This window comes from Pararge aegeria, chromosome 19, assembly GCF_905163445.1.
Source record: "Pararge aegeria chromosome 19, ilParAegt1.1, whole genome shotgun sequence".
NCBI lineage: Eukaryota > Metazoa > Arthropoda > Insecta > Lepidoptera > Nymphalidae > Pararge > Pararge aegeria.
Window position 1 is genome coordinate 1683009 of NC_053198.1, and position 27700 is coordinate 1710708.

Consider the following 27700-nt stretch of genomic DNA (forward strand, 5'->3'; position numbering starts at 1 on the left):
TCAGATACATGGTCATATTTGCGTAATCCAAATATGAACCGAATAGCTAGATTTTGAAGACGCTCAAGTTTGTTAAGATAGTCCTCGGACAAATTAAGATAGCTTGCGTCCGCATAGTCGAGAATAGAGAGAAAAAGAGAATGTGCTAACATAACTTTAGTCGGGATTGGAAGAATGGATCGCAGACGGCACAGCGACCTAAAAGTGCCAAAAGTCCTTCTACTCAAATCTCTTTATCAAGATGCAAGCCAAGGTCCTTTACAGAGGCACAAAACGGAATTATGACACCATTAAAATCAACACTAGGTAGATTTCCCCAATCAACCCTTGACCGCATACCAGGGCTTCCAATAATAATAGCCTGAGATTTTGCTGGATTAACCTTAAGTCCATACTGCCTGCTCCACTCAAAAATTTCATTAAGATCGGTGTTAATAGCAGCAACAGTAGAACCAAGGTTATCAAGGGTTGAATGACGATAGATTTGGATATCATCTGCATACATGTGATAGAGAGAAGAGATACGTTTGGAAATTGAATTAATAAAAATAGCAAAGAGTAAGGGAGATAACACGCCGCCCTGAGGTACCCCGGCCGCAACATCACACCAGGATGAAGAGGTCTCCTCAATCCGAATGCGTTGCCGACGACCAAACAGGTAACTCCGAAACCAATCTATCACCGATGGAGATATGTTAATGGAGCGCAGGATACTCAACAAGATATCATAATCAACTGAGTTAAAGGCATTACTGAAGTCTAGCAGTATCAGTACTGTGAGTTCCTTATTATCCATCGCCCACCGAATATCATCAGTTACTTTTACTAGCGCTGTAACTGTACTATGACCAGCACGAAAGCCGGATTGCAAGGGACTGAGAAGTAAGTTTTTATTAAGGAAAAGATGGAATTGTTCGTAAACTAGCTTCTCAAGAACTTTAGAAAGGAACGGTAAAATAGAAATGGGACGGAAATCAAAGAAAGAAACAGGATTGGCCTTTTTAGGCAGAGGGGTGACTTGTGCATTCTTCCAAGCTTCAGGAAATTTGCTAGTCAAGATGGAATAGTTGAGAATATGGGTAAGAAAAGGGGAAACAACATCAAGAATGGGAACGATCATATTACGGCTGACGCTATCAGTACCGACTGCATTCGAGGCGATGGACAATATGCTCTTCTTAACATCACATTCAGTGAAAGTCTTGAAGGTAAAAGATAAAAAGTCTGGAGTTGATGACGAAGAAAGAATACTAAGAGTACGCTCCTTATTGACACTATCAATTGTATCAGAAGTAGAGAAATGTTTATTAAGGAGTTCAATATCAATGTTGATAGAAGTCTTAGGGGATGATTTACCAACTCCAAGTGACTCAAGAAATTTCCAAGTCTTAGCGGTATCACCGTTCTCGACTGACTTATGGATGTGGCGACGTTGGGCATCTCTACACAATGTATTACAGCGATTTCGTGCCCTATGATACTTTATACGGTTAGCATCGGAATCATTAATTTTATAATTAAATTTTGCCGTGTTCTTCTTATGCATTAGAATTTTAATCTCCTCTGATAACCACGGAGCTGGCAAGTGCTTAAATTTAATTGGTCTTACCGGAGCATGCTTATCATAGAGCTGTGTAATCAACGTGTTGAATATTTCGACCTTGCGATCAACGGAATCCACATTCATGATAGCCGCCCAATCTAAATGTCTGGCATCATCACATAGAAGACTCTTATCAATCCCTCCAAAGTTACGCCGCAGAAGAATTCTCGCTTTCGATTTAGGAGGACGTATATTATAGGAGAGATAAATCAAATCGTGATAGGAAAATGCATCAGCAGGACATTGACCATGCTTATTGACGAAATCTGGAGAAGAAACTATAATTAAGTCAAGAAGAGAGGGAGTACAGCCGGGAGAATAATGTGTAGCAGCAAGGGGGAGTAGCGAAAGACTACAGGATTCTATCGTAGCCAGAAGATTCCTGGAACGATAATCATCTTTAAGTAAGCATGTATTAAAGTCTCCCATAATAATTGAATGGCTGTACGAGGGGATTACTTTTTCTAACAGGGTTTCAAAAGAGTGAAAGTAATTGGAAATAGATGGAGGGCAATAGAATACACCAAGAAGGATTTTAGTATGAGATAGGAGAACTTCCACCAGTAAGTGCTCAGCCGCATCAGGAAGAGGGGGTTGAGAAGACGAACTAACAACAGAGAAAGGAATATAGGATCGCAAGTAGATCGCAACTCCACCCCCTCCCCTGCCAACACGGTCATTCCGAATTAGTCGAAAACCTGGTAAAGAGAAGGCTGATGAAGGTAAAGAAGTTTTAAGCCAAGATTCAGACACCAAGATAGCATGCAAATTACGGGATTCAAAAGACGCAAGCATATCAGGAAAATGAGCCGGGATGCTTTGTGCATTAATGTGAACAACATTAAATGTTTTCAGACAATCTGAGAAATAAGAATCAAGGGAGACATTAAGAGGAAGGAAAGATGTACTGTGGAAACTATTGGAACTAGAAGACATAGACAGAAAAAGATCACTATTTAGACTATCAGACGACATAATAAAATAATAAGTATTAATATAATAAATATAAACCTAATAAAATAAATTAAAATTTAATAATAAAAAAAAAAAAAAAATATATATATATTAAAAAAATATATATATGTATATTATAATAACAACGACAACGTGTCTTTTAAAACTATATACGAACTAATTTTCCCAATCCGCCAGCTGTAAAATAAATAATGGAAAACAACAGAAAAAAAACAATTACACAGAAAGTAACAAAAAAAAAAAAAAGAACAAAACAATAGTAACTCAATAAAACTAACGGATATAAAATATTTTCTGACCAGAGTGCTGTAGGCCTCAATAGACTGTGCTCTAGTAATAAAAGATCTATAGAGTTTCCGAACGAACTGTCTAATGTCAAATTCCAAAATCCGAGTTGTATATAAAACAAACACTGAAGACCCGGCTGTATGGTGATATACCTTTGCCGTTCCCTAAGAGAAAGAATAAAGAAAAAAATAAATAAAATAAAACGCCTGTCGGTGTCAGTCAGTTGTCAACAAAACAAAATTCACAATAACAATTTTAAAGCATAAAGCTGCAGTGAAATGAAAAATAGTTACCGTAAAATTATACATTCTCGGTCAAACAGCACACTGGAGAGAGAGAAAAAATAAAAAAAAAATGTTTGTGTGATGAACATGAATATTTTTCAGTGTCTGGGTGTTTATCTGTATTTTATAAGTATATTATATATAAAAATGTTCATCAGTCATCTTAGTACCCACACCACAAGCTGCGCCTACTTTGGGGCTAGATGGCGATGTGTGTACGGTCGTACGTACGAGTGTGATGAAAAATATCTTAGAGTATACATAAGTTGAATTATTTTAAGAATCAAATAATTATTTGTTCTTTTGTTTCCTTCAAAGGTATGTAACGCTAGCACTTGGTCAATTTTATTTGATAAATGTATTGGAAAACACCCCAGAAAACAAAAAATAATACTCCGAGAACTACCAACTTTCCTTTTTTTTGAATCAGTGTGATTCTATTAAAACTGCTTATTTTTATTTTATCAAGCATCAGGGTAAAAGAACAAAAGTCGACGTATTTAAAGTAAAGTCGGGATTAATTTTTCTCATTAGCGGGATTAATTACTTATTTTTATAATTGCCATACCCCGTAGTGCTAATAACAGAAAACAAAGACTTTCTTTCAATCTTTTGGGTCTCTTTGTTATTCTGTTTGCAAAAACTTAATTGTTTTGTCAGATATAAACACTAATGTATTACTTTTTTCTGTTATTTTTTTTAGATCCGTAATACCATTATATAGTGTCATAAATATAATATACTTAAAATATCTATAAACCAAAAAAAACTGCATTTTTAATTGACTAACTCATTACGGCTGCATTTTTAATTGACTAACTCTTTTATCGGCTTCGTACGCTCAGGTTGCCTTTAAAAGATCACTTTTAGTGATAAGGCCGCCTTTGCACCCTAGCACTAAGTACTATTACTGTTTTCCTTATATTTTCCTTTTTTTTGTTGTGTTGCAATAAAGTTTTTTTATTCTATTCTATTCTATTCTAACGGCCAGCTTTGCATTTAAAATTACTTCTATTAAATCCCTACTAATATTATAAATGTCAATTTAAATTTGTTTGTTACGCTTTCACGCAAAAACTACTTAACCGATCCTCATGAAACTTTGTACACATATTTTTGGAAGTGTTAAAAGTAATATAGGATACTTTTATCCCGACATTAAGCTCGGTTCCTTTGGGAGATGGGGATGAGTGTTTTTACACCATAACTCCGACAAATTATAACCGATTTAAATAATTATTTAAATCGAATATAAAAATTATAATTTTTATATTCGGTATCGGTATATTATCAAACGATGACGAAGTCGCGGGCAACAGCTAGTATATTATATAATAAAATATACTACGACAATACACACATCGCCACCTAGCTCCAAAGTAAGTGTAGCTTGTGTTGTGGGTACTAAGATGACTGATGAATATTTTTATGAATAACATACATAAATACTTATAATATACATATAAACAATTATAAATGCCAAGAGTCTCGGTTTGTTTCCTTGCTGGTTACCTATAGCTCAATAACTGGTTTGATGATATTTAGCACGTGTATAGCTTGCATCCTTGAAATCGAGAAAGTGTAGAAGTTAGCATTTGTTACCTATGCACGACTCATATCGTAACCAAAATTTGTAAAAACCAAAAAGACACATGCTACAATTTATTTAATACAAGCTTCTGCCCGCGAATTTGTCTGCGTGGACTTCAGAAATGTTTCTAAAGCTTCGTTCGTTAACAGTTCTTAATCCTACCACGAGAACTATTTGAGAGATCGGTATAGAAAGTGTTCCATAGCATAGGTGACGTGCATACCAAATTTCAAAGCTGTCTGCCGGCTTCTTAGCTTATAATCAATTTTCAATTTTCCCTCGGGAACTACTTAAGGAATTGGGATAGGACGGTAGCCTATGTTCTTTTCCATGTCAAAGGCTACATGCATGTCAAATTTCATACAAATCCGTTCAGCCGTTTTTGCGTGATTGAGTAACAAACATCCACACTTTCACATTTATAATATTAGTAGGATAGTAGGATATTGATGAATTATAATGTACCTGGTATTATTGATATTGTCATAAACTAGACCTTTTATAAAAATATCGGAAAATACGCCTGGCAGCAGCCATGATCTCTTCAATAGATGGGATTGTTGTGTAAGGAAGACGCGATTGTGAATTATTGGGGCGATATCGGGCGCAGATACGTAAGAGCTTTCGCCCATCTGAGGGTAGCGCCGATAATAAAACATACGTTGCTTACATGCTCGCTGATAAAATATATAAAAAAATAAAAAGGGAATACGCCGTTTGGTGGGATAACATTTTTGGAGATCAAAACGGAATGATTCAGGCTTTCCTTCGAATACGGGATTTTCGACACCTCTCACTTATATTTATTTATATCCTTAGTATACTTACAGCTAGCCAAAACGTATACTAAGTCAGTTACAGATGTACATTACTAAAAATATTAGTTAATTTGTCTGAATATAATTTAGGAACTTATATTAAACTAGCTGTTGCCCGCGACTTCGTCTGCGTTTGATTTTGTTTTTAAAGTATTCAGTATCGCTAAGCCTTAAATGAGTATAGTAGTATATATATATATATATATATATATAACATGTGACTGTCAATTAATTATAGACAAATCATTTGCAATAAAATACAATTGTGACTATAATTAAAGATCTAAGCTATCCTATCTCTTAAGTTGGACCAGACTGCTCACGGTGTGCCAATTTAATTTAAAATCGGTTAAGTAGTTTAGGAGTCCATCGCGGACAAACATCGTGACAGGAGATTTTTATATATTAAGATATGTCAATTTCGGCTGAGTAATGATGCTTGCACACACTTCACACAAATATAATGGAATAGAATAGAAAAACTTTTGTAACACAACACAAAGTGCTAGGGTGCAAAGTCTGCCTTATCACTAAAAGTGATCTTTTAAAGTGATCTTGAGCGTGCGATAAAAAGGTTTACAGTGCAAAAAGTATGTTACAAAAAATTAAATAAACTTACGTGAACATACATACTACATTTAAATAATAACGACAAAAATACCGATAAATATAAATGTCTAAATCCTAGGATAAATATTTATTATATACATTTATGCTATTATAAACTTACATAATACTTATATAGGTATAAGTTTAAAAATGTTACTTTGAACCGCACTAATTACTGTACAAGTCATGCACGTTCAACGTGTTTATCTGTGCATCTGTCTGTGTCTATTATCTATATGTCTGTGTATATATTGCGTGTCTGTGTATTTATTGTGTGTGTATGTATATTTGCAAAAGGGTTTGGCATTGTTTTTTATTTCACTGTCGTATTTGTAGAAACTAAAATGAACTTACGGTTAAGTTTTTAAGGTTTAATTAAAAAGTCCTTAATTTTTCATGTAAAATCAACAAAATATGTCTTTTAATTTTAATTTTTACTTTTAGCTTTGTCTGTAGCTTGCTTTCTGAAGACTAGTTTAGGCACCGCGTGAAAATTTCTTCTCTCAATTTCAAATCACATGGGATATCAGATATTCTACGCAGACGATGAAGTAGTTTATATATTACTTTAATATAATGCAAACCTTTTTCATTTTAATTCTGTCGCCACCTCTCTTCTGTCTATTTCAGGTGAAGATAAAGTTGGCTCTCACAAAGCTATGTTAATATCAACTCACGGGCTCAGAGGTGCAGCGGGTCAAACGTTAGTTACACTTTGTGCATTCGCTTTCACGAAAGTTTTAAATTTGCTGAACAGGTTGTGGATTGGACAACTTTAGTCTTTCGGTCGATTACATATTCTAAGCATCATTTTCGTTATAGCGGGATCTATGTTACTTTATGTTGTTATCAATATATAATATTTTTTTATAAATAATTTTGTGTTATGAATGTTGTTACAATTAATTAATTGCTGGTGTGTCTTATGAATAAATAAATAAATATATATAATTCCTATTACAATGTTAAGTATTACTTAAACGACAAAAATTGGGTTTGAATTGCACTAACTTCAAAACTAAATATTAATTTACTATGAGATGGTGATAACAAAAAAAAACCCGGCTAAGTTTTTTGTGGGTTCTTTTTAGACTAGAGCGCGTGACACCCACGTAGCTTTAGATTTAATTTGGCGAACGAATTATCACCATCCCTTACAATTATGTAAACATATATTTATAAACGCTTCATAAGTGCCTGTGATAGGCCTACATGAATAAAGAAGCTTCGAATTTTGAATTTAAATAGCGCCTGAAGGTTTGGTCCGATTTCTTGGTCGAATAAATGAATGAATGAATGAATACACTTTAAACTACTTTTTTTAAAAAGTAGTTACAGATATATAAATACATATCAGGAGAGTACAATTTGGTGGCCTTATTGCTACATAGCGATTTCTTTCAGGAAACCAATGGCGTAAAAGGAAAAAACATAAAAAAGAGGTAGGTGGTGCAATAAATAAGATTTAAAATTATACAAATATATAAATAAAATATATGTATATAAATATAACTATAATATATATATATATATATATAAATATATAACATAAATACCTATATATATGAAATACATAAATAATTAAAATTATACACTTAAAATGATCTGCTTCAGCGATGTTCGGCTGATAGAGACAAATAATAATCCTTCACTAGTTTCTTGAAGGTCCCAATCGATTGTGCCTCACGGATATCTAACGGCAGGGCGTTCCATATTTTAATAGCCTGAACCGTAAATGATCCGTTGAAGAAGGAGGATTTGTGACCAGGCACCTTCAAGATTAAATTCCTCGTTTCTCTCTTTCAGTTAAAGAGGAGTAAAAGGATGAAATAAAACTCAGTACAGAATAGAAACTAAATATAGTTTTATTTTGCAAAAACTCCTAGTATCCTAAAAAATCTATTTTATAATATACTAGCTAGAAAACTATACTAGAAAACTGTATGAAAATGTAAAAAGATGTTAAGGTTCATGCGTCTGTAATTACACTGGCAACGACGCCCTTCAGACCGGAACAGCATGCAAGAATGCCGCTTAACAGCAGATACAATTATGGCGGTATTACTTCCCCGGACGAGTTCAGTCACAAAAAGCTCTTCGACTTCTAAAGTAGTGCTATGTGCAATAGCCAGTCAAAAGTAGAAAATAGATTGCAGATTAAATTTAAAAAACGAACGCGGACGTCATTTTCAAGTCGTATTAATGTTCTATCGCGTCTAGTGTTAGCTCGAAAATAAATAGCAGTGTTCAGAATAAACTCTCCGCCTCACATTGTCGCTGGTACATAACGGTTATAAGTGGACTCTTACAAAGATGATAATGTGGGATATTCTAGAAGGCGTAGTTGGCTACTTTCATCTTTGAGTAAGGCGCGAAATAGTATTAAGCATGGATAAATAAAGAATTCTCGCGGGCCTTTTCAAAAACCGAAACAGTATCGAAGTCAACAGCTATTGAATATTACTCAAGTCTATCGCATAAACTAACATAAAACTAGATGGCCATAAAACGTTCACGCAACCAAGGATATGTACCCTTCTAAAAAACATGTCGTAAAAATCATTTGATTTCAACCAAGAACCCTTCTACCCCCAAAAGTAAAGCAATAACTCCAAGGGCATGGACAGACGTTAATAATGCCCTATAAACCATCACAGGGCTTGCATAAACCATCTTCAAAGTTATTAACTTTAGATTGTCATAAACTAAAGTGCCCCATACTTTTATAGCGGAATTAGGGAGAGTTACACAGACGGGTAATACCAAGATACTTTAGGTCTACGGCCAGTGAAATTTAAGCTTTATCCAGACGTGTTTAAAGCACTGGTGGGTGGTACAGGATAATGTTGATGTATTGTGTTTATGGCAAGGTTTAGTAGGGAAATATTCCTTTTTTACGATGTAAGAATGGCCGAGGCTTACGTATGGAGACGTTATTAATGTTGTTTGCTTTGAGTTAAGTGATCAAGGGTTGGAATCGGTGTATGATTTTTAATTGATAGCTTTAGTTTGTTGATTGTCTTTTAACTTTTTCTTTTTCACTAGTCCAGTCAATGTAAGCATAGCTTGCGATATGGGTACTAAGATGGCTGGTACATATTTTTATAAATACAATACACATAAATACTTATAGTATACAGATAAAAACCCAGCTACTGCAAAACATTTATGTTTGCGCTATTCGGCTGTCTAAATATTGGATAGAAGCAGGCGTTACTTTGTGGAATTCCATGATAAACAATGAATATGAAGATTAATTTTCTAAACTTTGCGAAAAACACGAGAATCGTTACCATGTAGTTAATAATTTCTCCACACCAAACAGATTTTCGGCAATGCAATGAGACTCTACGTACTATTCGCTCCGATACTGGTGCATCCTCAGGAGACGTTGATTTTATAATGAACAATTGTTGTCTTTATAAACATTATAAATTACGCTGTACAATATGTACTCCGCTAGTTGTTTGTTACTTACGCATGGTCTAACTTGTCAATATTTAGTAATAAGGTTGTATCCTTGAAATACACATAGGATACTTTATATCAGAAAAGCCTTAACCGATATTGACGAAAGTTACATACATTTTATAAAGTGGGTAAATAATTAAATTTTGGATAACTATAATTTTATTTATGCTAGATATTTTATTAAATTGATTAGGTTTTTAACAAATATGCTAGTATTAATATATATAGATTAACCACCAATGTTAAAGGTATTTAGATATAAATACGACTGCATCATCGATACATTTCAGTCCAGTATGGACTCGAACGTTGCAAAGATACCTCCCGGTGTTGTTATCACGAAATAACTTAGATAAAGATTACATTATCTCTATGCTCTATGCATCGATCTCTACATCATAGAGACTGTAAGCATATAAAAATTTTCGGAACCGAAAATAATCAATCAGATAGATAATGTAATCTTTCCGATTTTCGGAAAGATTACATTATCTCTATGCTCTATGCATCGATCTCTACATCATAGAGACTGTAAGCATATAAAAATTTTCGGAACCGACAGGATTTGAACCTACGACTCTCTGGCAATCGAGGCATGAGCGCTTTTTCCAATTAAGCTACGGCTCTCCTACCATCGATGTCGAAATAAGAGCCGCAGTTTCAAATCCTGTCAGGTCCTGTTAAATTTATAAAATTGATAATTCCTCCAAGTGTAGGGAAAAACACTAATAAAAGAAACAGCTCAAAAAACCAGCAGCAACCAGATGGCCCACCTGATATTAAGTAAAAAACCCTCGCCTAAAAAAATATAAAAAGTGTGTGTCAGCTCCGACGCACGACTGGAGTTTACTCCTTAAGTACGATTGTCGAAACATACACAAAAAGAGTTTATTTAACTGAATAAAGATTAATACCATATGAAAGGGTAAATTAAAAATCCTGTGCAATTTATTCACACACGGCGGAAGTGTAACTTCTTAAAAGTAGCCTACGGGAGATTGAGGTGGATGTAGAGTATCTGAACTATTAGGATAAATGTAATGTTTATTATTTAGTTACCATGGTAACAAGAATAGGTACAAAAATGTATGTTACGATTATGTTTTCTATCTCACTCTGTCCTATACATTTATGTGTTTGTTTCTTTATCTAGATATTATTCGGTTTCCTTGGTAACGTAAATAGGAAAAATAAGTTAATTAAACAAAAGCGACGTAGCATGTTTGCGCATCACGGTTGCCGGGCATGCAACGTCGCAAAGCGAAAACGTAACGAGGTCATTCATTAGTAGATTTTACTCCTCACATTTTTCTCATACCGGGCGCCTTATATATCAAAATCGATTCTTAAGGAGTAAACTCCAAAACAGAGCAATACTTCCAGGGTGTGTAAGGAACACATCCTGCAACCTGCCGCCCTGTGTCCATCAATGTGAAGCGTAGGTGTTTAGGCAAATGTGCTTATAATTACGTCGGTAGCCATCCCCTTTAGACTGAAGATATGATCATTACGGTAGTACTTCCCCGGACGAGTTTTACTCAACGACTTCTAAAGTTGTACATGTATGTGTAATCGCCAGTCAAAAGTAAAACATAGATTGCAGATTAAATCAAATAAAACAAAGTCGTCATTTTCACGTCGTATTAGTATTGTATCGCGTCTAGTATTAAATACTCTCGCTCGAAAATAAATAGCAGCTTTCAGAATAAACTTTCCACCTCACATTGTCGCTCGTACATAACGGTTATTGGATGCGGCGGGACTCTTACCAAGATGATACTGAGGGATATTCTAGAAGGCTGAGTTGTTGCGGAAAGCTCCTTAGATCGAGTTAACTAAGACAAGACGTGTGAACATGTTTGTATAATGTTCGCTTTAGAAGGCAAGTTTAAGACTGATTCGTAAATACATTTTAGAACAAATTTTACAGAAAAGTATGGATTGTTTTATGCATTTGTAGCACTACTATTATAGACGTAATATTATGCAGCAATTTGCAAGAAATTGCATTCGATACATAGGACTATGTTGACCAAGATTATTTTTGGTTTTTGGCAAGCAAAAGCGACAAAGGCGCTTCAATAAGGCCTTTCATTAATTTTGCAAGAGAAATTAAATCTGTAATCTTTTTACGCTCCTTCAGATAAATCATTTTATAGAACTCCCTCAGTACCCGAAGACAAAAGTCTTCGAACAGTGCGTGTTGCCAGTGATGACCTATGGCTCTGAAACATGGTCGTTAACTATGGGCCTCATAAGAAGGCTCAGAGTCAGACTCAGCGGGCGATAGAGAGAGCTATGCTCGGAGTATTTCTACGCGATCAAATCAGAAATGTGGAGATTCGTAGAAGAACTAGAGTTACCGACATAGCTCAACGAGTCGCGAAGCTGAAGTGGCAATGGGCCGGGCACATAGTTCGGAGAAAGGATGGACGTTGGGGTCCCAAGGTGCTGGAATGGCAGCCCCGAACTGGTAAGCGCAGCGTTGGTCGGCCCCCAACGAGGTGGACAGACGACATTAAGCGCGTCGCAGGTAGCTGCTGGATCCAAGTGGCTCAGAACCGTGGAACTTGGAACTCTCTACAAAAGACCTATGTCCAGCGGTGGACGTCTGTCGGTTGATATGATGATGATGATGATGAAGTCGCGGGTATTATGTGTATAGTTTCTTAAAATTAAAAAAAATATAAGAAATAATACTTAATTTCTTACACTTAATTTGTTAATACAAAAAAAAAAACCAAAACATAAAAATTACTTTGAACGTTAATAGGTGAAATATTTTGAAGCGCTAACAAATTTCATTTGTACAAACAAATCAATCTCTTTTTGTTTTCACGTGTTACAATGGGCAAATGGAATACCTAAATGGATAGTTTTCAATTTATGCAAAAAAAACCTAAAACAAGCCTCGATACTTCACTGGAGGACCAATTGTATATTATAAAAACAAGCTTTTGCCTATGATTTTGTCTGTGATCGGTTTTTTTTAAAAACAGGAACTGTTCGTTTACCTACAATAATTATTTCTAAATTTACAATTATTTCATAACTTTTTAGTGCGAATTGAAGATGAATTATAACAAAAAACGGTTATTGTGATTTAACTATAAAAGTTAGATATGTAGCCTAGAGTATTTTTTTAATGGATAATTATGATTTGAATTGAAACATGTAGTACATTATTTTTATGTATCATGTATTTTCGTAGCGTTCGCCACGAAAGCTCTAATTCGGTATGACACCTTTGGAAAACATCGTTATATTTCAGCCTATTTACAGCGAACCATAAAAAATATACACCAAAACCTTCTGTTATAGGCACCCTGTTTATTATTGAAAACCGTATGAAAATCCGCTAAGTACTTTTCAGTTTTTCGCGCCCAGTCAGACGGACTAACGCGGCGGGGGACTTTATTTTACATTATGTAAAGATAGATATAGAATAAGAACTTCCTGTAAAAAGAAAATGGCTTAGCAGTAGCACTACATATTAGTCGATAGCACTGGGTAAGCAACGATGACCCAAGTCAGTCAATGGATGGATGCCCGTCTTTGGAAGTGTGAGAAATAATATGGTATCCACCAGTCTCAGCTCCTTATTACTAACGAAGAATAACGAAATCATATTGTATATTCGTATGCTAAAGGTTAACCGAAAAAATTAAAAAAAAAAATCATTTAGTCCTACCACTGAAGTCCTCATAAATGTACAACATTTAATCTATTAAATATACTTAATCCTTAAGTGAGGTAATTGCTGCTGTCCGCTGAGGAATTCTGTCCTCTATCTTCAATCAGATCTACACGAAATTTGGGGAAAAAATAGAATGATTAATATAACCTATCCATTAGAAAAAAAAAATTTAAATCGGTTTACATTTGACGGAATCATAGTGTAAAATCGTCAAACACTTTCCCCTCCCACTCCCTCTCTCAAATGAAATAAGCTGAATTTAGGGATGAAAAGCATCTTATGTCCTACCTCGTAGTATGAACTCAAATCATGCTTAGTTTCATTGAATTCATTCGTGCGCAAGCCATTCATAAAATCTACAAAAATAATAATGTCTGTTGTATGGGAACCCCTTAAATATATATTTTATTCTGTTTTTAAGTATTTGTTATTATAGCGGTAGCAGCTGTGAACATTTCAATCAACTAACTGTCACGGTTCATGAGATACAGCCCGATAACAGACGGACAGAGGAGTCTCAGAAATAGAGCCCCGTTTAACCCTTTGGGTACGGAACCCTAAAAAGCCTACATGGCTTAAAATGAAAAAAATAGTCTATTCGATTTTTAAAAATGTCTAGGGAACATTCCTATCTCTCATGAATAAGCTGAATATGAACAGCGCGTTATGTGTGCTTCAAGTGATTGAAATATCACTTGCTTCAACGGTGAAGGAAAACATAGTGAGCAAACCTGCATGCCTGAAAGTTCTTCATAATGTTCTCAAAGGTGTGTGAAGTCCACCAATCTGCACTGTACCAGCGTGGTGGACTACGGCCTTAACCCCTTCTCATTGTGGGACGAGACCCGTGCTTTGAAGTGGGCCGGTAATAGATTGGTGCGATGATGACGATGAATGCTTTTTATGTAGAAAATGAATAAATAGTGTAACAAATAAAATACTATTTTTAATCGCCAAAATTAGGCATAGGATAATATAATACCTAACAAAAAATAACTGGCGGTAAAGTCTACGAGCGAGTATGCTACGGTTCGTAGCAACGTAGCTCGTAGTAAATATTTCATAGTAAACAGTCCCTACAGTGTAAATAATTGGATGTTTTTTTTATTCCACTGCAAGTGAGCGCTTGACTGCTATCTCACCTGGTGGTAAATGATGATACAGTCTAAAATGGTAGCGGGCTAACTTATAGCGAGTATGGTAGTCTTACCCCTAATCGGTTTGTACGCGTAATCGCACTAAATCGCGTCTTTGTTTGTAGGGTTGTAACCAGAATCAGCCAAAGCCTTCCACCAGATCAGGCCAGAGTAAATTCATAAAAAATAAATTCCCTAATTGGGAATCAAACCCGCGACCTGCTTCTTAAATTCACAGCGCTCACCGTTGTGCCAGGGAGGTCGTCAAAATATTCACCCTATAAACCTAATAAAATTAAACTGGACTGGTATGAATAAATAAAGATCTCGAAGACCGCAGAAATAAACAAGATGGCGGGTGCATTTGACAGGTATTCTGCATCGTTCATTTCATTTGGACCTAAACTTACTTTGTCTATATTGGGAGCACAGGTTAATTTTAGCCAGAGGCGGACGGAAATTCTAATAAAATCACCCTGCACTTGCGCATTTAGTGTATTTGAGTCAGCTGTTGTCTTTAATTAAATTACATTGGATATATACAGCTTTATGTAATGCGACTTTGCTTCTAATTGGGTAAGTCGTTGCATATTTGACGGCCGACTGGAGCAGTGGGCAGCGACCCTGCTTTCTTTATCCTAAGACGTGGGTTCGATTTCCACAACTAAACATGTTTGTGTGATGAACATGATTTTTTTTTAAGTATCTGGGTTTATCTGTATATAAGTTATCTTAGTACCCATAACACAAGATACGCAGTATATTTGTCGTAGTATATTTACCTATTTATTTATATTTAGTTGTAAAATGAGTTGCACCAAAATAATCCTTTATAATATCATCCTTAACTTTAGAAGCTTTATGATAAAGTCAAATTACTTTTAGTTTTATTAGTTTAAATTGCACTAACTTGGCGTTGCACTTCTTTAAGCGTGTTAAGTGGAGGGTGAAATAGAAATCTGCGCGCGCAACCTGCGATGGAAATGCGACATGTAGAAGTTAGTTATTAATGTTAAATGACATACTTATTCATGCACTTACTTAACACATCTTCCTTAACTTAAAATGGTTGGTTATTAATTGATGCGAAGATACTTTTGATGATACGAAATACATCGAAGTCGGTTTGAAGAAAATAATTTAAGTTGATCGTCATCAACGTTTCAGTCTGCGGACGTCCACTGCTGAACATAGGCCTTTCCCGAGAAGCACCGCTACACCCGGTCCTCAGCCTTCCTCATCCACTCCCTGTCAGTTTCTGTATGTCGTCGGTCCATCGTTTTGACGGCCGAGTGGCGCAGTGGGCAGCGACCCTGCTTTCTGAGTCCAAGGTCGTGGCTTCGATCCCCACAACTGGAAAATGATTGTGTGATGAACATGAATGTTTTTCAGTGTCTGGCCTGGTCTATGTTTGAAGCAACAAAACAACTCATTTTTAAATTCATTGATTGAGCTTTCGATGGTGTAAAGAATAACTTTTGTTTCTATAAACATCTCTTTCGCTATTTATACGATGAATTGTAGTTGATAATTGGGTTAGATTGTGTGTCTGTATTGTAAAGTTTGCAGAGTCACTTGAATGATTCTTCTAGCGGTAAGCTAGTCTGTATTGGGTACAGCTCGCTTTATGTAACGTAGTGGATGCTCTAAACAAACAGTTATGGCACAGACTTACTGCGGGCGTACCTCTTCCTTGACTTATTTATTTATTTATTTATACTCTTTATTTGCACACAAATAAAAATACAAAAAAAGAATAAAAGAAAACACAGACAGAAGAAGTATACAAAAGGCGGCCTTATCGCTTTGTAGCGATCTCTTCCAGGCAATCTTAGGATAAGGAAAACAAAAGGATAACATACTGCAGGTTGTGCATATTAAAAAAAATACATACTAATAACTACATACTAATACTTAAACTAGATTACACAAATAAAATGGATTATTTTATTAAAACATTAAAAAATAAAAAATAATAAACTTAGTGGAGTAAATCAAGGGATTTTTATTTATTGATTAGAATTAACTTTCATTGGTGTAAAGAATAGTTTTTGTTGATATAAACGTCTCTTTCGCTATTGAGGCGATGGATTGAAGTTAATAATTGGGTTAGATTGTGTGTCTGTATTGTAAAGTTTGCAGAGTCACTTGAATGATTCTTCTAGCGGTAAGCTAGTCTGTATTGGGTACAGCTCGCTATATGGAACGTAGTGGATGCTCTAAACAAACAGTTACGGCGCAGTTTTACTGCGGGCGCACTTAAGTTGCACCGCTCATATTGTTGCATCCACTTTACTGTACCAACTCGACTTGGATGCGGAACTTATTATAATGGGTATAGGAGTAAATGTTTATGGTGTTAGATTGAATTTATTGGTAGATAAACTCAAGTTGTGTGTCTAACATTGTGGAAAGACTTGTTTTGTACCAGGAGATAAAGCGGTGATAGCGCATTGGGTAGCAGCTCGACTTTACTTTCGGGGGGCCGAGTTCGAATCCCAGCAGGGCTAGCACAGGCAGAAGGCACAAAATATATCCCCCGATTATATCCCCTGACAGGGTATATAATTTACATGTCCACCTGCGAAAGCACGGTGACATGGAATAGGAGAAGTTTACTCCCGTTTAATATTACACGATTATTATTTGGATATTATTTCCACTTGTGCGCCGATGCTCTGAGAGATGATAAAGCTGTGGGAGAAGGAGCATTTTCATCCTTTCTCCGGGAAGATAATTGTCACCTGTCAACTTTTCTAAGTTTTATTAGAACGCACAAAACTTAGAGTAATTTTAATAAAAAAATTGTAGGGCACTCTTTAACAAATTCTGAACCCCAAACTGTAATTGATTTTATGCGTGTCTGTCTGTCTGTATCTCGGTCGCGCATCACGCTGAAACTACTAATTTAATTAAAATGAAACTTTGCACGATTTTAGTTCATACTAGGAGGTAGGACATAGGATACTTTTTATCCCGAAATCCAGCAGTTTCTTTGGGAGAGTGGATGAAAGTGTTTGACAACTTTACACGATAACTCCGTCAATTGATGTTAACAGATTTAAATAACTCCTTTTTACTGGCTATACCATCGGTTTAGTTTAGCAATTTTTTTTGTGTAGATTTAATGCACCTACATTCTTGTGAATATAGAACTGTTCCAGCACTTCTTCGATCCACTCCACCAACCTCGGAAACGGAAACGGTTATTAAACATCACATATATCCAGCGCGCAGGGTGTTCGAGCAGGCAAATAAAATGGAAAATACTTCTCCGATACGAGCTATAATAAAACTTATGGGAAGGCAGTACTTTTATGAATCTTCTAGCGGTTCCTCGTTACTACGTCCACATAAAACTTATTATTCTCGTTAATTGCCGCATTTGGTTGCATCCAACTAGCGCCTCAAAGAATTTTAAGATTGGAAAAGCTTTTTAGCTTTGTCGCTTGTTCCGCGCTCTCGCTTGCACTTCAAGCCTTAAATGGAACGCCTCAGAGCGAGGTAACGCCGCATGAGTCATGTTTTTTCGTGCGAGCAGCTGGCTCCATCGAATTATAAGACGTTGCCACGTCAAAAACTAAATGCCATTTTTTTTTTATCTTTAATTGTTTATACCTCATTTTCTGCACATTTTTCTAGGCGCCAATACTTTCGGCACATTTTTCTAGGCGCCATTCTGGATCCACGAAGCTATCGCACATAATTTTAAGAGCAGTATCTCTATTTTGTACCATTTTCAACTTGTCGACAAGACAAGTACGCAATGTCTATAAAAATCTTTGACTATCTGCCAGATTTTATTCGGAACACTGAAAATGAAAACGAATGTAATAAAATATTTAAATTATACCTTACAGGGCAATGCATTCATTGCGTAAATGGTTTTTTTGAATTTGTCTACCCCTTATCAATTGGGTTTCCAAAGTGTTACTTGTGTTTTGAAATTCATAAAATTATTTAATTATTATTTTTTTTAATTCGCTTCGCTCAGACATGGTGTACGAACGTTACATTATATAATTAAATTTATTATAAATGTTACATTATGTATTGTGATGAAAAAATTTAAATTGAAGATGATATTATCGTCGTACGCTGGGTGGCCCCCAGTTGTCACATTGTTGTAATGCTTGTTTAAATAACAATATGTTAGTTGACTGTGAGTTTTTCCCAGTAACATTGTTCCTGACGGTCGGGGGGTATCCCGACCGCACTTTATTTTTTCATATAAAATAATTACTTCTTGTATTTAAGGTTTAGAAGAGGAAATAGAAAGCTAATAACAATAACAGTAACAATAATTTTCTTCTCGCCTCCAGTGGCTTTGGTTAATGGTTAAAATGCTCTCGCTCTAACTTAAAACAGAACAAATGTTACAACCTTAGCCGGAAACTTTGTGCTGCGAGATTTAAAACTTGATTTATACACTTGTAATGTGTGCCAGAAATACTAAAGGGGGAAACAATTTCTAAAAAGTTTGAAACTTTAGCGTGATTTAGGTGCTAATAATGCGGCAAAATGATTCGGAAAGTTGAATATTTTTTTATGTCAAACATCCATTGCAGCGCCCTGGTAGTTTAATCGACCCGTATGCTGTCACGGAAGACGGCATGACGTTCCATTATGACGTCATGGTGTCATGCCATCTCTGTGGACTCCGTTGTGTGTATGCGTTTATAAACTTGTTTTTTTTTAGTATTTTCATTTATTTGATATTTATTTTAATACTTGTTTCGTGTTTTATTATTCTTTATATTATTTTTAATTTAAATTGTGCTTCTTTTTATGTTAATTTATAAAAATTTTAAGTGTTCTGCATATGGGCTATGCCTGAAATACATTATTATTATTATTATTATTAAATTAAGTCAGTAAATATTTTTCGAAGAAAGATATTTTTCTGTATTCTGTAATATTATATATTCTTTATTTAAAAACACTGATTAGCTATAAAACAAATATGGCTTGATAAGAACATTTGTATTCCGTTCATGCTATAATTCTTTCCTTTAATAAAACACATTTTTTTCCATATTTTCTAAAGACATACATACACACTACCACATTAACTTCGTTTGTGGCCAGTTACCGATTTAGAATCCCGGTACGATTTCACGTAGAAACTGAAAAGTAGGTCTAATATGACTGCTATACTCTTAACAGATTAGCCCGTTACCATATTCGACTGTATCATTAGTTACCAACGAGGCGAGATTGCAGTCACAGCCTAACTTAACGGTGTAATTATAGGCACGTAAGACTTAACACCAACGCCTCAGATTGATATACACAGGGTGGCATTTTTCAAACGTGTCCCTCACATACCCTGCGAAGTGCTGCTCTGTTTTTAGACAATGGCTTTTCAGTTACCATCTGGTGAGCCAACTGCTTGTTCTTTCAATGATTAAAAAAAACTCACCACCATCTCTGGATTTTCCTATATAGGATTTATTGATCCTCCGAACCTTTTAATCGATTTCCAATACATGAACGTCTACTGCAACCCTAGATGTATCACTACCGTGGAAAATCAAAGTCGATAACTAACCCGGTCCTCAGTCTCATGAGTAAAATGAAATCTTTATTAATTTCCTTGTAATATTTATGCATTAAAATTTATATTGTACTTTATAAAACGTTTTTAGGATATTTTAATGTTGGTAAAAGATGCTTTGCTTTAATAGCGAGAGACCCTTTTAAATCATCATTTAAGTGCTCTGATTATAATATAAATTGTTATTTCTTGAAACTTCAATTTATAATATTAAGACCTCTTTGAATAATTAAGGAGGGAGTGCAATGAAGACTTGTGGTTTCGAAGCGTAAACGCAAGCATGACTTTTAATAATAAAACAATTTTTTATTTGTTAAAAAATATAAAGTTTATTAAATTTCATTCATCAAATTATCGTAACAATGTAATACTAAAACGTATACATTTTATTTAAATATTATCAACCACTGATATTCTGAAATCAGATAATTGATTCATTGACGATAAATTATTGACTTTTTAATAATATGGTTAGTTATATATTTATATTTTCTTTAATTAAAGTAAGAACGTAATGGCATTGGAATAATTACAGGCTAGGTTACATCAGAAACATGTTTTGTTTCATTATATTTTACGGCTTAGATGACGCCATCTTGACTTTTTAACTTGTGTCTCGATTCATCGTTCGCACGAGCAGTGCGGGCAGCGGTTTTTTTTAAATAAAAACCGTTCGACCGTCTATCTGTCCGTCCTTCTTTATGAGAGCTGCACTCTCGTGATAATTAAAAATACGTTTTTTGTCATTTAACTCCAACGGAGTTTTAGACTAGCAGGAGCTATGTATTTTACTTGTTTTTTCTTCGTCTTTCTATTCCCGTTATCCAAAAAAAGAAAACCCTTCTTTTATATATACAGGACAAGCCTAAAATTCAGTTTTAGCAAAAATGTCACCTTTTTATTAGCACAGCTGTTATTATTCACACATACTTTACAGTCAGTATTTCTAAAAAACCCAAGATGACGACTTTAAAAACAACCACACCATACAAATATTTAACTTGTATATAGAAACCTTCGTGTGCAAGTCAGACACGCTAGTTTCTTGTATGAATAAAATACAGTGTGTTGGTTGGATCAAGATAATTTTTCTCCTTAGTCTATTAATATATCCGAACGAAATCATTCGAACAAAAAATCAACAGATCGAAGGTTATATCTGATACTACAATCCTTTTCCAACTCTACCGTGTTGATAAGGATCGCTCTACTAATTTTATTATTCAAACTTAAGTTTTTATTTAGATTCGCGAAACGTATCCACAATCAATTGGAATAATTGTTAATCTTTGCAATCATTTTTCCTTCCTTAACTTAGGACTTATGCTAATAAGTGGGATGAATAATTTAAATTTAATGTATACAGTTATTAATAGGAATACTCAATACATATACATCTTAAAGTATTACACTGTCTATTTTAATACCCGTATTACATAAAGACTTAATACCTACATTATTATGTAAAGTTTTATGAAAATTAAGCTTAATTTGGGTTAATCCGCGAAAAGCAGGATATTCTGTATGGTATTATTTATAATTTCTTATTATTATAACTCTTTATTTGTATACCACATTAATAACTATACAAGAAAAAAAGAAACATAAAAATAGAAGCAGAATACAAAAGGCGGCCTTATAGTAGCGATCTCTGCCAGGCAACCTTAGAATTAGGAAAAAAAAGAAGAGAAGTAACTGCAAGAAGTTTCTTCCATCCTTATACCAAACAGATCTTCGGCAATGTACCCTCTACGCAAGTTTCGCTCTGAAACCGGAGCATCTTCAGGAGATGTTGACTTTACAATGAATAATTGTAACTTTAATGAGGATTGCAGAAATTATAAATTACACCATACAGACTCTCCTGCTTTTTGCAGAGTATAGCAAATTAAACTTAATTTTCATAATATATTATGGATTTCTGCAAAGTAACGCCTGCTTCTATCCAACATGTAACGAATGGCCATTAAGCATTTTAATCTAGAAACCTGTATAAATTGGTGAATACTGTTATAACATATTATAATTTAGCATTATTTTATTCTCAAACAAGTGGGTTGTGGAGGAACCAAACGATGGCAAATTACAAGTTAGTTTTGTAGAAGATGAAGTGGGGATTTTAAACGTCTTGAATCCTTAATTAACACATAGCACTTTTTTTGCCGTGTAGTTACGACGATCCAGAATACAGTTTTAACCACCACCTACCATTCCCACGGATATTAAGGTGACTTTTTTTTATTCCACTACAAGTTAGCCCTTAACTGCCATCTCATCTGGTGGTAAGATGATGCAGTCTAAGATGGTAGCGGGCTAACGTGTTACGGAGTATGGTAGTCAAATACCCATAATCGTTTAGCGGCACGCCTTTGTCGGTAGGGTGGTAACTAGCCACAGCCAAAGCCTTCCGACCAGACCAGAGAAAATTCAGAAATCATAAATTCCCAAATTCCTCTGCCGAGAATCGAACCCGGGGCCTCCTACTTAAATTCACAGCACTTACCGTTGCGCCAGGGAGGTCATCAAAAGGGAATACAAGAGAACAGCATACAAAAAATAAGTATGTATATCTAAAAGGCAAGAAAATTACATTTGCGATGTATGTCTATTAAATATGTCAGCCTGTCTGTCAATAAATCAGTCTTCATCTTAACATAGAAGCTGTTTTTTGGCAACACATCTTAAATACATTATACACTGTGATTTTTTTTATCATCGTACAGCGACAAGCTCCGTGATTCTGATCTCAAATACATCTAAAAAGCAATATTCGAAATAATTGCAGTTTACTACACAAGTAATGTAAAAAAAAAAATATTCATTGTGAACATTTAGAAATTTGGGAGCCTGACTGATAAATTAAGTAACAATTTTTAATAATTAAATTAATAATTAAATTTTTTTTTTTTTTTTTGCCGCCGCCGCATCGCAGCGCTTAAACTGAATAAAGGATGCTTCTTAAACACCAAATTTTTTTTTTTTTTTGTTTTTACCACTGAATAGTAGATGTGGGCCAAAATCACTGGATCATTATTGTATGACGAAAAAAAACACCGTGTATTGTTAAACACTTATTATATCAGTATATAAATAGCACTCACTATATCTTATAAATAAATTATCACTAACATAATACTGCATGCATACACATCATCATCATTTGTCAAACTATAGTATATCTTATTTATTTTTAATACTAGCAACATATTCTATGCAACAAAGAAATGCAGCAAAGAAGGATTTGCGGAAAGTCCACCACTAGAAAGAATTCATTTCACGAGTTGATCCACGACAAAAAGGTTACAAATAAAGGCGTTACTAATTAAGGTGGCAGAACAACCGAATACTTATGCAGTATTTTATAGAAGCAGAAATTCCATGCTAAATTATGATAACTAAGCATAATTTTAACACAATTACAATGAATAATTGTAAAAGTAACAATTTTTCAATGTAAAGTCAACATCTACTGAGGATGCTCCGGTTTCGAAGCGAAACGTGCATACCATACAGATTCTCCTGCTTTTCGCGGAGTAAAGCAAATTAAGAATAATTTTCATAATATATCATGGAATTCCGCAAAGCTTCTATCCAACACTGCATAACTATTGCGATGTTGTTTGCCCCGTTTATTAATACGACCCTTCATGAATTTGGAGAAAAACCTCACAAGTACTGAACGGTGCTACTAAACCTTTTTCCAGTTAAAACTAGAATCAAAAATGAAAATGACAAAAATGAATTTTATTTAAATTAGTTGAAAGCGTTCAATTGAAGCAATGATAGTTTAGTGGTTATTCTTAGACTCTCTTTCGGGGGACTGAGTTCTATCTCCGGCACGCACCTCTAACTTTTCGGAGTTATGTTCGTTTTTATTTCATTTCGTCATGTTTTTACATTTTCAGTGAAGCGATGTTGTGTCATTGCATATTTCTGATCGAATGTCTGTTTTTCTTGTCTGCTTATTCTTTGAACATTGCTAAGTAGCTTTATTTAAGTTACATCTTAACCTATCATTTTGAAAGATGCACTTTAACAATCCAGCATTTGTCAGTTTCCTTATAATATTGTCATCAGCAAAATTGTTCGTTAACGTATTACTATCATAAACGCCATTAGCATTAACAAAACCTTAAAATTTTACAAAGTGTATTTACTCAAACATTCACAGCATCTGTTTCTTTAATTTCTGTCCAGAGTTATCGCGACTTATTACACCATTATATTTTTCAACAATTTTTAAATTTTACAGTTATTTAACTAAAAATGTTTTTTCATTATAAAAATACAATCATAATATGTGGTCTGTGTTCACATCAAATCATATCAATACGGTTAGCGTGAAATTAGGTAAGCGCATATATCTTTGGTTACAAATGCTATAAGTTATTTATTCATATCCAATTTGTAATGTATTTTCATGATCACTAGTGTGTCTATATACTACTCAGTTTGCGTTTCCATATCATCATGTCCTGTCAGATCAGTTTCTTGTATTAGTTCACCATCGCTGTGACCGGAGTCTGTATCAGCTGCAAAATAATGTTATAAGTTAATATTATAATTCTTATTAGGAGATACATTAGTGCCGTACTGAGTCCATCATCCTAGAGCATAGATATTAAACCTCGTGTGCTATTGTTATGTATATGTGTGTGATTACACTTGCGTCCCAAATAGATTTACTTCTATTACTTTTATGGTTGCTCTATAATATCTTTTTGATATTCTTGTTTTTAAGTATTACTTTTAAACTATTTTCTTGAAACTATGTGTTTTTTTTTTTGTGTTTTGTAGTTTCTATAGAGATAATGGAAATATTTATTTCAAATATCAAATATACTTTAACATAAATACAATAAGCAACTGTAAGGAAAGAAAGAAGATGATCCCCTAACTTATCCCTCTTGTTTTTTAATTTGTGACGGCCGATTGGCGCAATGGCAGCGACCCTGTTTTCTGAGTTAAAGGCTGTGGGTTCGATTTCCACAACTAGAAAATGTTTGTGTCATGAACTTAAATGGTGTTTTAGTGTCTGGGCTGTTCATCTGGATATTATAAGTCTTTCTATATATTATTCATAAAAATATTATAAAGTCATCTAAGTACCCATAAAACAAGCTACGCTTCCTAAGGGCTAGATTGCGAAGTGTGTATTGTCATAGTATATTTATTTATTTAATTATTTCTCGGTAGAAGTATCACCACTTTACTTTTGCATGACCAATGGTAGATTTATTAGCAACTCATTTGTGTTTATGTGTGATGCAAGCCTTTGATAGATTTTATAATTTCCGAACGTTTTAAATAGCAAAAAAAAAACGATCCCGTAAAATCTATGTTCAAGTAAATATTTAATTAGAATAATATCATCCTAGTATATTAAATAACGTAATATATATAGCAAAGTCACACACATTCACATAAGATGTATACCTACCATGAGGTCTTGTATCTAAAGCCAGCACAGCGAGTGGTGTGTCGTCAAGTACTCCCGACCATCGTGCAGCCAGCACTCTTGATCCTCTGTGACCCCTCACGACGACAGTTGGTACTATGCTTGGTGATATTGACGAACCGCTGTACATAGATACACCGACGCTACGACGCAATATCGTACTGGAAGATCAAAATATATTAGGGTTTATTTATTTTTATTTTAAGGGACATGAACTTGTTTTTGGCTTTGATATTAGTGCGATTCTGGTCGGATATAATGGAAAAAATATATATTTTAAAATTTAATGAAATATATTAATATATTATATTTAATTCAAGGTCATTTTGTAGTAAATGCTGTGCACACCTTTAAGTGGCTAGTCACACTGCTTAGAAACCAAAACGAAAACGTAACGAGCTAAATTAGTTTCAGCTCTTTTTTAAATTTAGTGACTTGGTCCAGCTTCCAGCTTCAGCAAAACTGTTCACGGTGGGACACAAAACGCCAAAGAAGAAAATGGTAACCCGCGATTCGAAGGTACACCACTGCGAGGTGGGGTGGTGGCAGTGTAAGAAAGAGATAGATATATGACCGAGATAGACAAACGTAAACAGGCGGGAAACACAGTGTCAGTCAACTAAAATGTTATTTTGCTTCATAAGTAAAATCCCAGTTCAAATTCTCGAAATAAATAGCAGTATTATGTACACGAAGTATTCACAACTGAGTTTCCAAGTAAACAACTATTTTATTTATAACCAGAGTTTGCCTTTTTTTTTTATACAGAGAAAATGCCTGACGCATACCACTCCGTTGGGGGAAACGGAGTAGTCATGTGGGACTTGCACCCACTAAAAACTCTGTGTGTCCCTCGATAGACCTATAAGTGAGAGCACGGGGTTCACTTGCGTATTCACCGCACTCTCGCCAAGGTTTTCACCCCCCAGTGCATGGTGGGTCCTATCATCAATGGCCTGATCGCTGCCAAATCCTCCAGAGAGGCGTGCGCTACACGGCACACGACCTTCTTAGGCCTGTCATTAGTTGGGTGACAAACTTCCCAACCAGAGTTTGCCTGCAGTTTCTTCTGATTTTTATTAAATTTTCGTACATATTTCGAACGCCTATTTTTCATTTAGAGGTGATTTCTAAAATAATAGCTTTAGATAGATATATTCTTTATTGCACACAATTAAGGGATAAAGATAATATATATTGAAAACAGAAATACAAGAAAAATAAAAATGCGCAAAGCTTTAATAGCTGTCTGTCTAAAAAAATCCGTCAAATTCGTAGAGTAATTTTAATAGTGCGTCAATAGATCAGTCAATTAGCCGATCATTAAAATATCGGGAAATATAAAATACATACTAATAGTTGTCCGTAATATCATCATCAGCATCCTATATACATATACTTTAATCTATTCTAACAGCATATATACATTTGTGGAATGATCTTCCACGTGACATTCGTTACGCTAAAACACACAGTATTTTTAAGACTCGTCTAAAGAATTATTATTTAACACTGTAAGTATGATAATAATATATTCCACATTTACTTTCTGTACCGATAACATTATTATATATAGTTTTAGTATTATTTATTTTACCATATAGTATTTTATTTTATTTTATATATGTACTGTTTTTGTAATTATTGTAATTATTAATATGTATGTATATTCTTAGAGTTTTGCGCACCGCTATAAGGATTCATATGTGAGCCAATTCCTCATGATGGTTGCCTGGAAGAAATCACTATAAGTGATAAGGCCGCCTTTGTTACACAAATTTAATTGTAGCTTTGTTGTTTTTGTCTTTTTATTTATTTTTTTCTTGCGTGCAATAAAGTATTTTTGATTGATTGATTGATTGATTGATTGATATACAGATAAAACAACTTTATTTTTAATAACATAGACAAAGTTTATTGTCCTTTAACTTGGCTATGGTCAATGTCCTGCGAGCATATTTTTTTTTATGCATTTAGTCTACATTAGTATTACAGGCTCTAATGAAGCGTTCATACATATTATTATATGTTATCATTTTATGAAGTGAGGGTGTACATTTGTTAACTAAAAACCTAAAACTAGTAGCCAAACGTACATAAGTCTAAGAAGAGACCACAACAAACTTATTTTGTTATCACCATCTCACAGCCAAATTAATATTTAGCCATGAAGTTAGAGCAATTCATACCCAAACTTTCTTATCATTTATGTT

The 27700-nt window shown here is 34.5% G+C and overlaps 1 protein-coding gene across 1 annotated transcript in view; it reads right to left on the minus strand.

The window, feature by feature from the left end:
• Positions 1-24338: 24338 nt before the first annotated feature.
• Positions 24339-27700, minus strand: part of LOC120631968 (nephrin-like) — a 153525-nt gene continuing 150163 nt past the window's right edge. Inside the window, exons 15-16 of the mRNA XM_039901683.1 lie at positions 25470-25648; positions 24339-24561 (exon numbers count right to left, since the gene is read on the minus strand). Coding sequence (XP_039757617.1) covers positions 24473-24561; positions 25470-25648 — 268 coding nt within the window. The 3' untranslated portion in view covers positions 24339-24472. The remainder of the gene's footprint in view (positions 24562-25469; positions 25649-27700) is intronic.